The following is a 15,602-nucleotide window of genomic DNA, read 5'->3' as shown; positions in this document are numbered from 1 at the left end:
CATTAGGAAGCCAGAGGCACAAATTTACAAAAAGAAATCAGGAACCTAATGAAACCATTTCAGATCAAACCACATTCATTCCTCAGTTAATCCTCTTAACCATCAGCTTCTCCTTTTTCTAATCTGATTCTCTGCAGAAAAATAAAAAGGATTTTTTTTATATACGACAAACCGTTAAATGCTTGTGGAGGAAAGTTAAGCAGAGTAGATAAAATCCTCACAAATAACTGATCCTCTTTGTCATTTAATTTGCATTCAGGGTGACTTAAAGTCATGAAATCTGCTCATTGACCATTTCCTTTCACTGGAGGTCAAACTCAGAGTACAGTATCAAGACATACACAACATGTCCACACAAGTTCCTCACTAATGTCTAACACACAATAAGAGTGTGCTTATAACCTTTGGAGAAACGCAAAGAATAGAAAAAATAGTTTCAATATTAATTTCCAACTAATCTGGCAATGTGTGGCAACAAAAGATATGCCACAACTTCTAAGCCTTCATAAAGTGAATGATTTATGTGGCTGTCTCATTAACCTCACAAAATGGGAAAATTGTAATCATGCTGGGAGCTTCTTAGGTGAAATGTCATGAAACTGTCGAACTTGCAGTGTTAATACAAAGCAATCTCAAAATTAATCAAAATCCTAGAAGCTTCTTCCCTAACAGTACTAGGCATCTACCTACCCAATATGGATTGTGGTGATTAGGCATGGGCAATAAATGCTGGCCTTTACTGCAATGCCCACATCCAGGGAATGAATGGCAAAGTAATAATCTCATCACAACCATTTACAGCTGGTACGTATGTCCTAGGACCCCTAATAATGTCCTGATTTATGGTGCTGGAATGGCACTCAAATTTGGTAGTCCAGAAGGGAACAATGAAGCACTAGTGTCTTAATCTAGCAAGTAATGAATTGTTCTAATGGGTCTTCAAGACTTTTTCACCTGTCTTGTGAAAAATTTCAGGATGCAAAGCTGTTTCAACATTCAGAAATGGAAATTAAAATTATATTCATTAAGAAATCTATACAAGATATTGCGCAATTTGGGACATGACAATGGTTTGTGCAATTCATTTGGAGACAAGAAAGATGATTTGCAGTCTATGATTCCCAAAACATTCTACCACTGAGGTTTTGCTCTTGTCATATCTGGATTGATTGATCGATTGGTAAGTAAAATCATTGTCATTGTATCATGTGACTAAGATAGTAGAAGATAACCCCACACACCCTTAGGAGTTGTGAGATGAAAAAAAGACTGTGCTTATGAAAGCAGTTGCACCCTGTCTGCACACATGATGAACAGGGCCATTGGTTCTCCAGGTTATGTTTGCATATTTCACATATCTATCCTGATATGCAGTTCTCAGTTACCAAAATTCCCAAACATGCAATATTTTTGGTAGTTATGTAAAAAATACTCTTAACTTACCTTCCTGATGTGTTTTCAGAATATAACAATCCAGTCCTTTTCTTCAGTTTTCTTTCTGCTCCTAATTTGACTAATTTCACTCCTACTGAGACTCTACTGATTGTTCTATTTTGTTTTCTACACTTTTATTTTATTGATTAAGGACAATGACTATTGGGCATAATATTTGCAAGGTCCCAGATGTTAACAGTGACAACACTGAACCATTACTCATTTGTATTTCCTGCAATTTGCAACATGACCTGAAGGATGATTGCTTGCCGCAAGATGCACCATTCCACTGCACATTATCAGAACCTCATCCCACACATGCCAAAAAGCTTTAACTTACCAAATTCTGTTGTCTGTGTTGCATCTCAAAAACAATTCTGGTCTAAAGTTCCAACTTTAAGATGAGAAGGTCACATTGTAATCAGAAAGAAGAAGCACTTAATATGGGACACTCCTTCGTAAATCTCTGAACATGCCCCAAGAAGGTAACAGTCTTTGAAGTTCAGGTGACACAAATAAGCTACTCAAGGTTCTTGCGGTTTATGCTGCCATCTCACTCCTTATCGTATTAGTACAGGACAGCAACCAGCTGGTATGTTATCTTCCATGTAACACAAACAATTCAGCATTTGTTATCCTCTGTAATGTTCTCCAGTCTGTGTGTTATCCTCCATACAATACAATTTTAGTTAATTCCATAGACATAAACAGAGAAGTTAATGAACTCTATTGTGAAATTCCAGCATTTTGCAGCATCAAATGCTTGTGGTGGGCATGTCAGTCTCCACTTCACGGCATTCTCTCGGACGTCTCTTTCTTTGGTGCTTGTAGTATCAGAATGCTTCAATGTGTGAAAAAAAATCCATTGCATAAATAATTTTTTCAACTTTTGCTCAGATTTGATTCAGCCACCAGTGAAATATATGCATGCACTTAAAGTGAAAGATTAGACATTTCTCTCACAGTGTCAGTTAGAGAAAGACACTGTGTTGTGGAGATCAACAACCACAACATAGCAGTGTGCTTTTTATAGACTGCAGTGACAACCACAAGTATTTGAAAAAAAATCACCTTATCTTCCTGACCCCTGACTGACTCTACTGTGTCACCCGAAGTATGGTTCAGAATTGTCTCTGCAGCAATGCTGAACTTAAATTTACAAACATGAATTAAGAGCAGGATCAGGCCAGTAGAACCGTCGAGTCTGCTTTGCTATTTGAAAGATCATGGCTGATCTGATTCCACATTCTGTCTAGCCCCAGCAATTACTGACTCCTTTATAAGTCAAGAATATACCTACCTCTGCCTTAAATAAATTAAATAACCCTACCTCCACTGCTCTCTGGGGACGAGTGTCCCAATAATCACCACTCTCAGAGGGAAGAAGATCTTCATCTCATTTCTGTATGGGAGGCCCCCTATTTTTGGTAAGGATTTGGTTATCCTGGTTGGTTGAATAGCTGGTCTACGATGCAGCATGGGTTCTATTCTCACACCAACTGAGATCACCATGAAAGACTCTCTTCAACCTTTCCTCTTGCCTATGACCTGGTGGCCATCGGGTTAAACTATTACCGGCTGTCTTGCTAATGAGAGAGTAGCCCAATGATCTGGTAGGACAATAGCGACTTTACATTTTACTTCAAGTCTCTTCAATTCTGAACTTCGATTGTTTATTCTTTATGTAAGGAATCCACTTATTCTGGTTTCTTCAATACTCTGGCTCTTCCATATGTCTTCAAACACCAGCTTAGGCCATATACTAAACTAACCAGCATAACTGAGGTGGGCATTCTCAGAATTTTGGATTGAAGGATTAATGAACCATAACCAGTGTGTTTTTTTTAAAAATAGCAGATGTATACAGAAGCGTAGAAACACAAAGTAGTCTTCTCATTCAGTCATGGAAAGGTTTAGAATTCAAATGTTTCCTATCCTGTCCTATTTTTGAAAACATAAGGAGAGAGGAGGAAGGGCAGTTTTGCAATATCACTATGCAATTTATTATCTTGAAATAACTTTACGATACTTCACCTTGCAGCATCCAGAACCCATCACAAGGCGGCAGTTTCAGCATACAAAATACTTGGCTGAAAACTATATATATGCAGGTTGGATCTAACATAAATGATGAATTGCTTGCTTTAAAAATATTTTTATGATTCAGGTCAGAATTATTCAAAACCTGTGGTCTGATAGCTCAAGCCAATTGCCACTTGGCTCTTTTAAAACCTTCTCAGAATTTCTCAAAACTGGATCTAGCCAAAACCAACAAGTGTTTAACTATCAATGTATTCACAAGACCCAGGAGGGTAATCTGAATTCAATTACTATAAATAACATTAGTTAGAAAACAAGCAGAGGGCCCCTGAGGAACAAGGAGCTGTGATGACAAGCTGCAGCCTCTTCCTGCAGAACAATTCATTAGGCAGACCATAACAGATGTGCCACGTGCTCAGTGAAACCCATCAATCCTACTGGGGATTCATGTAATTATTTGAGTTTCGAGTGGCAGGAGCCACCAGCAGCACGGCAGCTGCACAGGCACAGGGGACCCTCATGTTTTAATCAGCATCACTTAAACAGGCCCTCGATGCACTTGACACTAGCTTGATATGCAGTCAAGTGCAAATCTGAGCTGATGGTACAAGTAACTACAGTCTTGATCATTTTAAGTGGGATCTGCAAGGATTCACTAACATGATGCCCATGCACATCTGCACGAGCAAGTTTGTGACTGAGGTTAATAAAAACAAGTATAACTCTCCCACTTATTTGGAATACTATGAATTGCCAGATTAATTAAGGCAAGAAGGTGCATCAGGTACTACCCAATAAATCTAGATTCCTATCCTACTTAGTCACACACTGTACCATTTTTGGCAATGCTGGATGAGAGAGGAACCTATTCACAGACCTCTGCTGATGCCACTCTGAAACCAGTCAGTGTATATGCTTAATTTAACAAAACATTAAGATCACCTATTCCTAACTCCATAACATCTCCTGACTTTGGCCTTACTTCAGTTTATCTGCCATAGAACTCTCATTTGTGCCTTCATCCAAAATTTTAAGCACTCCATCATTGGGATGGCGAGTCAGGAGAGGTGCCTTCAGCTGCATAGGCCCTCAAATATGAAATTCCCTCCCTTTGTCTCTCTGCTTTTCCGCCTCTCTCCCTTTTAAAAGATTCTTTGAAACTTTGCTTGTTGAAGTGCCTTTGCCCATGTGGCCCAATATTACATTAAAGGAGGTTGTACAAATGCATGGTGCTTTTGTTGTAATTTAGTCAGGCATTAGGCAAGTTTTGATTTAAAAACAGGCTCTTATTCTTTCAATTCATTACATTCTGGGACCGTGCCCGTGGAAATCTATCACTGGAATGAGCCACAGCTCTGTTCTGTAAAAGGACATCAGGAAATCTAATGACACAAAAACATCTTAGAAAGATACGTTCCTGGTTTCATTGGAGTCGGTGGAAAGGAGGATTATTATGTTTGTTACCCCTCCCTCCACTTCACAAGGAGATGTCATAGAAAATGACAATGTACAATGCACTTTATGCTGATGATGGACGATATCACAAGAATTGTGATGAAATTGCTGTAAATCATAATCTGTACTCACTACTGCGAAACAGCATTGTCAGCATAAATATAAGTTAAATAGTGTTGTATGTTGGAAAAGATGGAGAACATGTATTCAGTTGCTGACATAATTCTGAAGTACCCCTCCCTTGTCCCAATAAACAGTGATAACAACTGACATTACATGAAGATTATCTGTTCTGCCTGCTGGCCTGTTGCTAATAGAATATACATTTTATGACAAGCAAAAGCATTTTCTAATGTTCTACTAGCCTTCCAATCCTCTTTTTAACACAAGAAGGAACTGACAGGTAAGGGAAGGCGTTCCTTTCAGCTGCATCAAAACGGTTAGTGCAAATACTAAAATTAATGGCAGGAGAAATTTCACCTCCTAAAGTCTTAGGTTAGTGAACTAGTAACTAACGTTTTGTGTTTTATGCACAAAGACAACAAGATCCCTCTGCGCTGCACTTTTTGAAGTCTCTCTCAATTAAAATAATATTCCATTCTTTGATTCTTCCCACTAAAATGCATGATCACATGCTTCCCCGCATTAAACTCCATCGGTCATGTTTTACTCATTTACTCACCTCACCGTATCCCCTTGCAGATTTCTTATGTCCTCATCACAACATGTCCTTCAATTTATGTTTACATCAGCAAATGTGGATACACTGCAATCTGTCCTGTTGTCTAAGTCATTAACATAGAAAGGAAATAATTGAGGTCCTGAATTGATCCTTGGGGCACTCCACTATTTATGTCTTTCTAAACTGAAAAAGACCCATTGATTCTGCCTTTCTGTCTGAGTGCATTAACCAATCTTCACTCCATGCTAACACATTACTCCCAAACCATGAGCTCCTATCTTGTACAATAGCCTTTGATGTGGCACCTTATCAAATGCCTTCTAGAAATTAGATCAATAGTTGCAGGAAATGGGAAATAAAGGTATATTGAAGCAGGGATGCAACTGGGATTAGGCCTCCTACTTTAGTGATAAACACCAACACTAACTGTTTGGCTGAATCAACAATTTCCACAATGTAATTCCTCCTCAATTCTGTCTACTTGGATTAAACCTTAGCATTTTGCATTAGTCTAAAAGACCCTCTTCCATCAGAAAGGCAAACACAAATACAAAACTAGATGGTGGGATCAAATGGAGATCAAAATATCAACACCTCCTTGATTTTACTAGTGTTTGGCAAAAGGCTGACATGAGTTAAAAGTGATTTCGGACAGTGAGCTGTTATGACCTAAACTGCGCTACCTGAGAGGGCAGTTAAAGCAGATTCCGCGATAAAACTTTCAAAAGGGAATTGGATAAATTCTCAAAAAGGGAAAATCTACAGAGCTATGGGGAAAGAACAGGAGATGCAGACAAACTGGGGAGCTCCCTCTGAGAATCAATACAGGCACAAATAGTCTCCCTCTGTGCGATACAATCCTGTACAATGGCGGACAAAAATTTATCATACCAGTCATTGTCTGCATTTACCACATCGAAGATGTTACTTCAAAAACAGTTTTCAAAACCATGGAAACCACCTATATCCAGGTCATTAATGCTAAGTAACTGGAGTAAAATTAAACGCAAAACATTTAGAACATTTGCTTTTTCCTCCACCATCTCAGAATGAAATCAAAATGGTGTCTATTTAAAATTTTATTTTTTTAGGTGTTCATCCAATTCACTTTTAAAATCTAGTATGATTCTCCTAACACCATTACCTATTTACACTATAACATTTCTTCATGTATGCCTTTTTTTGATGAGAACCTTAAAATAATGTTTTCTAGTTACCAACTCACTGACCAGTGAAAATAGCTCCATGGTAGGACTATGAATAAATAACCATTTTTTACCCAGGCTAGATAAGCAATATTCCTAAAGGTCCTGACCTCTCTGGATGCTTTATCTTTATTCATGAACACTTTTTGTTAAGCAAGTTCAGTTGGATCTTTTACTGAAATTGGGCAGTCAGAATCCATTTCCTAAGCCTCACCAATTTACAATACAATTCTATCACATGCTGCTAACTTTTGATTTTACTCAAAAAGAGGGGTGGCACGGTCACTCAGTGGTTAGAACTGCTGTCTCACAGTGCCAGGACCTGGATTCAATTCCAGCTTCGGACGACTGCCTGTGTGGAGTCTGCACATTCACCGCTTGTCTGCATGGATTTCCTCCAGGTACTCTGCTTTCCTCCCACAGTCCAAAGATGTGCAGGTGGGTTGGCTATACTAAATTGTCCGCAGTGTTTAGGGTGGGAAGTGCAGGGATAGGATAAGAATGGGTCTGGATGGGATGCTTTTCAGAGGGTCAGTGTGGACTTGGTGAGCTGAATGGCCTGTTTCCACACTGTAAGGATTCTATGAAAAGGGGAACAAGGGTGGCTAGTTAGCAAAACGTAATATATATTAAGTAGTAATCCAGGATTTGCACCCACTCTATCACTGGCTGTAACCACTTGATGCAAATACTGGGAGGTTAAAGTAGGAAGTATTGTATAGCCTAGCAGCAGAGGATCAGTCAATCAACCACATTCACCAAGAATTCCAAGGAAAAGCTGGAATCCTTATCAATGCCATTGTGTCATTTAGGATGAAGGAGGAGGCCATTCACCTACTGACCCCTTGTCAACTCTACGGAACAATCCAGTCAATCCATTTCCGAGCTCCAAACTCATAGCCTTGTTTCACTCTTCATCTAACTTCCTTTAATAATCATTGTTTCCGCTTCCATTAACGTCATGCACAGCAAGTTCCACGTGATTATTAGCATAGAAATGTTCTTTCTCACATATCTCCAGTGCATCTGGCCAAAACTTTAAATCTGTCCTTGTATCATCAACTAATGGATACAACTTCTTCTCACCTGCCTTTTCCAACTGGTCAAAATCTTGTAGAATGCTATCAAATCTCCTCTCAATATCCTTTGCTCCAAGGAGAACTCTAGCTTCTTCAATGTAATCTTGTAGTTAAAATCCCCCATTCCCAGAACCATTCTGGTAAATCTGTTCCACACCCTCTTCAGAACGCTCATCCTCAGAAGAGGTAAACAAAACACCTCACCATGTTTTAGAAATGGCCTAAGAGAACTTCATAAAAAGATTCCACACTTTTGTATTCAATGCTTCAATTATGAAACACAAGATTTCATATACAAATTTTGTTTGTTTTTTTCTTCAGATTTTAAAGGCATCAGGGAGTGTGGGATAAAGTGGGAATATGTCATAGAGACAGAGGATCAGCAATGATTATTGAATGGCGGGGCAGGCTGGATGGCCTGCTCCTGCTCTATGTCTACGTATACTTTGCAAATACACTCTGCTACTTTCATATATTTACGCACATGCATCCTAGATCCTGTATCTCTGCACGCTATTTAAGCCGTATCATTTAGACTGTATTGCATCTCCTTATACCTTTTATCAAAATACATCAGCTCATGCTTATCAAATTAAATTCCATCTGCCATTTAATTTCCCATTCTGCTACAGGTATCACGGAGAATCACAGAATCCCTACAGTGAGAAACAGACTATTTGGCCCATCGAATCCACACTGACTATCCAAAGAGCATCCCACTCAGACCCACCCGATCCCTGTAACTTTCCATTTCCCAAGGCTAATCTACCTAGTCTGCACATCCCTGGACATAAGGGCAATTTAGAATGGCCAACTGACCTAATCTGTACATTTTCGGGCAGGAAAAATCCAAAGCACCCAGAGGAAGCCCACGTTGCCACGGGGAGAATGTGCAAACTCCACACAAACAGTTGCCCAAGGCTGGAATGGAACCCGTTTTCTGGAGCTGTGAGGTGGCACTGCTAACCACTGAGCCACCATGCCAGCCCAACAGTAATTAGCATAACCTGACAGTTTGACAAAATGAGGTGCCAAGCCATAAAAAGAGATATTAAGGTTATTGTTAGTCCAAGTAGTTGTTTTGGAGAATCATCTCATACAAGAAAAAAAAAGGTACAGGAAGTTACAGATAGAACTTAGCATCAGGGATTGTCCACAAATGTAGAAATGATAAAAACTGTGTTATGCAAAATACTGGAATTCAAAGATTGCAAGATCTAAAAAGGCTGTGAAACTGGACTATATCACAGAGGTAGAGTGATGAGAGACCATGGAGGGCTTTACAAATAAAGAAGGGAGCTTCAAAACCAACAGCAACGTACATGTAGGTCAGCGAATTGGCGAATGATAAATGAATAGGAGTTCAGATGCAAGCAAGACAATTATGGTCAGCTTGACTTTAAAGGAGCATTTAAGGTGGAAGGCCTACTTGGAATGTGTTGGAATGATTAAATCTAAAGGAAACATACAGAGAAAGAGAGTGCGCCTTGGAATGAATAACATGACTTATACAGTCATAGAGTAAAACAACATGGAAACAGGCCCTTTGGCCCATCTGGTCCATGCGAAAGATGGTGCACACTCTGCTAGTTCCAATTGCTCACATTTGGTCCAAATCCCTTTAAATCTTTCCCATCCATGTACCTATCCACATTTATTTTTAAATGTTGCTATTGTACCTGCCTCAACAACTTTCATTGGCAGTCGTTCCATATACGCACCATTCTCTGCATGAAGAAATTATGCCTCAAGTCCTCCTTAAATCTTTCCTCTCTCACCTTAAACCAATGCCCCCTAGTTTTCAATTCCCCATCCCTGGGAAAAAGACTATATGCATTCATCCTATATATGCCCGTTTTGATTTTATACACCTCAGTAAGATCACCCCTCATTCTCTTACGTTCCAAGGAATAAATTCCTATCGTGGCCAACTTCTCCCTATAACTCAGCATACTGGTCCTGACAACATCCTCATAAATTTTCGTTGCACACTTTCAAGTTTAACTAGGACTTTCCTATAAAAGGGTGACCAAAACTGCACACAATACTCCAGTGCAGCCTCACCAACAACTTATACACAACATCTCAACTCCTATACTCAATGCCTCGACCAATGGAGGCCAGTATGCTAAATGCCTTCTTCATCACCCTGTCTATCTGTGAGGCCGCTTTCAACAATCTATGTACTTGTGTTCCTAGGTCCCTCTGTTCCACAATACTCCTCAGGACCCTACCTTGGTTTGACTTTGCAAAGTGGAACACTTCACACCCCAACACCAACACACTGAATTGCATTTGCCAATCCTCAGGCCCACTTCCCCATCTGATCAAGATCCCTTTGTAATTTTTGATAACCTTCCTCGTAATCAACGATGCCCTGCAAACTGACTAACCTTGCCTTGTACATTCACATCCAGATCATTTATGTAAATAACAAATAACAAAGGTCCCAACACCGATCCATGTATTTGTATTCATATTCTGAGGAAATCTGTGAAAGTCAAAGATAATCTTGGAAGTAAAACACCTGTTTTATTTGTGGAAAAGATCTTCTGGGTTGCTAATCAAACAATACTTGTGGAAGGTTTTTTTTCATTTTAAGGAGTCACATACATGGTTATGCCACATACCTAGAGAAATGCAAAGACATAGGAAAATCTGGAAGATAGATGAACAGGTCATGATGAGTTCAGATGGCCCTCAAGAATGAGAAATGATCAGTCTGCAATCACGCCTTAAGAAAGGCAATGGAAATTAGTGAAAAAAAACACTTGAATAAGTCCTTCACATCAGCACAACTAAGGATAACATGCTGCATAAATCTAACTATAAATACATCATCAAAATTGTAATTTAAATTATTTAGCAAACTAAATTATAAATTGCAAACTACATCTACAATTACATCATAAATTGATCTGATTTGTTCAAATTATTTTCCTTAGTACATCCGTTAGATCCAAGATCTGTGTTGCAAAGAGAGTTTCTCTTAAACTCCAAATGCTACATTCTTTATCAAAACAAAGAACATGTCACTGCATTCACCAGGGTCAGAATTATGCTCCAGCTCAAACAAACGAATAGTATTTTGAAGAAACAGTCTCTCATTTCATTTTGCTGATACATTGCCACAAGCCAGTCAAATAGGAGTTCAGAAAACACTTGAGCTGCAAGTTTAAGGTAGTGGTATCACCTTGTGGTGGCAACTTGCACTGCAGCAATCAATTTCATGCAGTTTAGCCTTTTTGAAAATTTTAATCAATGGTGTTTTACACACATGAAACTCTATTATCATGCCTGAAGGCCTCCAATTTATGATTCCATCTGCCCTATACAGAATATGCAACCTTTCCCTCATTCCACCTATCCAAGGCCAGACTGAAATATTGTCTTCGCATTGAGAATACTGTCCTTTGTGTTGTGCTGCACAACTATATTGTTAAACAGAAAAAAATTTAAACAGATCCGGAAACTGGGAAACTCGCCATCCATGCAGTGCGGTGGGCCATCAACAGCAGGAGAATAGTATTCAATTACAATCTGTGACTTCATAGCCCAGCATTTTCTCCACTCTACCACTAAAACTGAAAGAACTGCGGATGCTGTAAATCAGGAACAAAAACAGAAACTGCTGGAAAAGCTCAGCAGGTCTGGCAAGATCTGTGAAGAAAAATAAAATCGAGTTAACATTTTGGATCTGGTGACCCTTCCTCAGTTCTAATGGTAGGCTATTTAAAAGTCCCACCATGATTCTCTGGGACTTCGCCCCAGCAGTTTGCTTATCTTTTGTGCTTGACTAGGCCTCGCTGCTCACAATGACCTCCCTCCACATACTCTGCATTAATGCTCCTCACTCACTTAGAGAGTCAGAGTCACACAGCATGGAAACACACCCTTCAGTCCAACCAGTCCATTCTGACCATAATACCAAAATAAACTAGTCCCACCTGCCTACACTTGGGCCATATTCCTCCAAACATTTTTTATTCATATATTTATCCAAATGTTTTTTATATGTTGTAACTATACCTGCATCCACCACTTCCTCTGTAAGTTCAGTCCACACACGAACCACTGTGTGTTAAAAAGTTCCCCTCATGTTATTTAAAAATACTAATGGCTCATTTTCATTCTTCAAGCAGATCATGCCCTTCTACTCACCTCCATACCTGAGCTGCTATCCAAACCCACTGCTTCTCAAACCCTCCATGTCAATTAATGACATTCCAAACCAGTTGATCTGGTACACATACTATAAGACATAGGAACTGAAATTAGGCCATTTAGCTCATTGAGTCTGCTGCGCCATCCAATCATGGTTGATAAGTTTCTCAACCCCATTCTCCCGTTATCTCCCCATAACTCTTGATCCCCAGGACAATCAAGAACCTATCTATTTCCATCTTAAATATACTCAATGACCTGGCCTCCACAGCCTCCTGTGGTAGTGAATTCAATAGATACACCTCTCTCTGGCCGAAGAAGGCTGTTCTCAAAGGCTGTGCCCTCAGGTCCTATTTCTCTTCTCCTAATGGAAATATCTTCCCAACATCCATTCTGTTCAGGACATTCAGTATTCTTTAAGTTTCAATTAGATTCGCCCCCCTCATCCTTCCAAACTCCGTCAAGTATAGACCCAAAGTCCTCAAATGTTTCTCATACGTTAGGCTTTTCATTCCTGGGACCATTCTAACGAACTTTCTCTGAACCCGCTCCAGGGCCAGTATATCTTCCTTGAGATAAGGGTCCCAAAACTATGCACAATACCCAAATGTGGCGTGACCAGACCCTTACAGAGCCTCAGAAGTACATCCCTGCTTTTATATTCAAGTCCTCTCAACATAAATGCCAAACTTGCATTTGCCTTCCTAATTACTGACTCAACCTGAAAGTTTACCATGACAGAATCCTGGATTAGAACTCCCAAGTCTCTTGGCACTTCAGACCTCTGAATTTTCTCCCCATTTAGAAAATAGAAATCTGTTCCTATTCTTCTTACCAAAGTGCATGACCTCACACTTCCTCACTTTGTACTCCATCTGCCACTTCTTGGCCCACTCTCCTAACCTGTCCAAATTCTTCTGCAGCCTCCCCACATCCTCAATACTATCTGTCCCCCTACCTATCTTTATATCATCTGCAAACTTAGCCAGAATGCCCTCAGTTCTTTCATCTAGATCATCTATGCATAAAGTGAAAAGTTGTGGTCCCAACACTGACCCTTGTCGAACACCACTGATCTGCTACCATCCTGAGAAAGACCCTTTTACCCCCACTCTCTGTTTCCTGCTAGACAATCGATCTTCGATCCATGCTAGTACCTTGGCACTAACACCATGGGACCTTATCTTACTCAGCAGCCTCTTGCGCAGCGCCTTGTCAAAGGCCTTCTTGAAGTCGAGATAGATAACATTCATTGGGTAATAAAATGTGAGGCTGGATGAACACAGCAGGTCCAGCAGCATCTCAGGAGCACAAAAGCTGACGTTTCGGGCCTAGGCCCTTCATCAGAGAGGGGGATGGGGTGAGGCGGACCGAAGATGGAGAGAAAAGAAGATAGGTGGAGAGGAGAGTACAGGTGGGGAGTTAGGGAGGGGATAGGTCAGTCCAGGGAAGACGGGCAAGTCAAGGAGGTGGGATGAGGTTAGTAGATAGGAGATGGAGGTGCGGCTTGGGGTGAGAGGAAGGGATGGGTGAGAGGAAGAACAGGTTAGGGAGGCAGAGACAGGTTGGACTGGTTTTGGGATGCAGTGGGTGGAGGGGAAGAGCTTCCCTACCTCCCCACCTATACTCTCCTCTCCACCTATCTTCTTTTCTCTCCATCTTTGGTCTGCCTCCCCCTCTCTCCCTATTTATTCCAGAACCCTCACCCCATCCCCCTCTCTGATGAAGGGTCTAGGCCTGAAACTTCAGCTTTTGTGCTCCTGAGATGCTGCTGGACCTGCTGTGTTCATCCAGCCTCACATTTCATTATCTTGGATTCTCCAGCATCTGCAGTTCCTATTATCACTAACATTCATTGGGTCTCCTTGGTCTAACTTGCTCATTATTTCCTCAAAGAATTCTAACAGATTTGTCAGACATGAGCTCCCCTTGATGAAGTCATGCTGACTTTGCCCTATTTTACCATGCACTTCCAAGTATTCAGAAATCTCATCCTTCACAATGGACTCTAATATCTCACCCACGACCGAGGTTAGGCTAATCAACCTGTAATTTTCAGTCTTTTGCCTTACTCCATTTTTAATCAGGGTGTCACGTTAGTGATTTTCCAGTCCTCTGGGACGCTCCCTGACTCTAGTGAGTCCTGAAAGAACAGCACAAATGCCTCCGCTATCTCCTCAAGAACTCTGGGGTGTAGTCCATCTGGTCCTATTGATTTATCCAACTTCAGGCCATTCAGTTTTTGTAACACCTTCTCGTTGGTGATGGCCACCATACTCAGCTCTGCCCCATTGGCTGTCTCAAATTTTTAGGATATTTCTCGTGTCTTCCACTGTGAAAACTGATGCAAAGAAATTATTCAGTTCCTCAGCCATTGCCTTGTTCCCCACTACTATCTCTCCAGCGTTATTTTCCAACGGTCCAATGTCCACTTTTGCCTTTCCTTTGCCCTTTATATATCTAAAGAAACTCTTACAATCCTGCTTTATATTACTGGCTAGCTTACCCACATATTTAATCTTCTCCCTCCTTTTTTTGTTGCCCTCTGTTGGTCTTTGTAAGCTTCCCAATCGTCAAGTTTCCCACTGCCCTCGACCACAATATATGCTTTCTCTTTTGCTTTTCTGCTATCCCTGACTTACCTTGTCAGCCGTGTTTGCCTCATCCTCCCTGTACCATGCTTCTTTTTCCTAGGGATGAATTTTTGCTGTGTCTCCTGAATTACTCTTAGTAACTCCTGCCATTGCTGTCCCACTGTCTTTCCTGCTAGGCTCTTCTCCCCGTCAGTTCCACCCAGCTCCTCCCTCATGCCTCTGCAGTTATCTTTATTCAGCTGTAATACCTTTGATTCTATCTTCTTGCTCTCAAATTGCAGTGTAAATTCAGTCATATTATGATCACTGCCTCCTAAGGGTTCTTTTACCTTAAGCTCCCTTATTAGGTCTGTCTCAGTGCACAACACTAAATCTAGTATTGCCTGTTCCCCAGTGGGCTCCACCACAAGCTGTTCCAAAAAAAATCTCATAGACATTCCACAAATTCCTTTTCTTGCAATCCCCCGTTAACTGATTTTTACAGTCCACCTGCATATTGAAATCTCCCATGATCACCATAACTTTGCCTTTCTTACACATGTTTTCTACCTCCTGGTGTATCTTGCACCCCAGCTCCTGAATACCTTTTGGAGGCCTGTATATAATTCCAACTTTGGTACTTTTTTAACCTCTGCTGATCCTCATCTCTACCCATACAGATTCTACACTGTCTGACCCTACTTCATTTCTTACTATTGATTTAATTTCATTTCATAATAATAAGGCAACCCCACACCCTCTTCTCATCTCCCTATCTTTTCGATAGGCTGTATATCCTTGGATAATCAGCTCCCAATCCTGATCACCTTGCAGCCATGTCTCTGTGGTGCCCACCACGTCATATGTGCTAATTTCGAGCTGCACCACAAGCTCATTTACCTTCTTTGTTACAATGCATGCATTCAGGTATAGCACTTTTAGTCCTATCTTAACCGTCCTTCTTCTCATT

The 15,602-nt window shown here is 40.5% G+C and overlaps 1 protein-coding gene across 4 annotated transcripts in view; it reads right to left on the bottom strand.

Moving 5' to 3' along the window:
• Window positions 1-15,602, bottom strand: part of lin52 (lin-52 DREAM MuvB core complex component) — an 83,029-nt gene that overhangs the window by 49,581 nt on the left and 17,846 nt on the right. For 2 of the 4 annotated variants that reach the window (XM_059649031.1, XM_059649032.1), the window contains exon 6: window positions 10,451-11,555. The exons of the other annotated variants lie outside the window; for them this stretch is intronic. In XM_059649031.1, coding sequence (XP_059505014.1) covers window positions 11,425-11,555 — 131 coding nt within the window. In that variant the 3' untranslated portion in view covers window positions 10,451-11,424. Of the gene's footprint in view, window positions 1-10,450; window positions 11,556-15,602 lie in introns of those variants that run through there. 4 annotated transcript variants of the gene reach the window in all.

This window comes from Stegostoma tigrinum, chromosome 10 (genome assembly GCF_030684315.1).
Source record: "Stegostoma tigrinum isolate sSteTig4 chromosome 10, sSteTig4.hap1, whole genome shotgun sequence".
Lineage (NCBI taxonomy): Eukaryota > Metazoa > Chordata > Chondrichthyes > Orectolobiformes > Stegostomatidae > Stegostoma > Stegostoma tigrinum.
The sequence above is the reverse complement of the archived record's forward strand: the minus strand, read 5'-3'. Positions and strand labels throughout refer to the sequence as shown.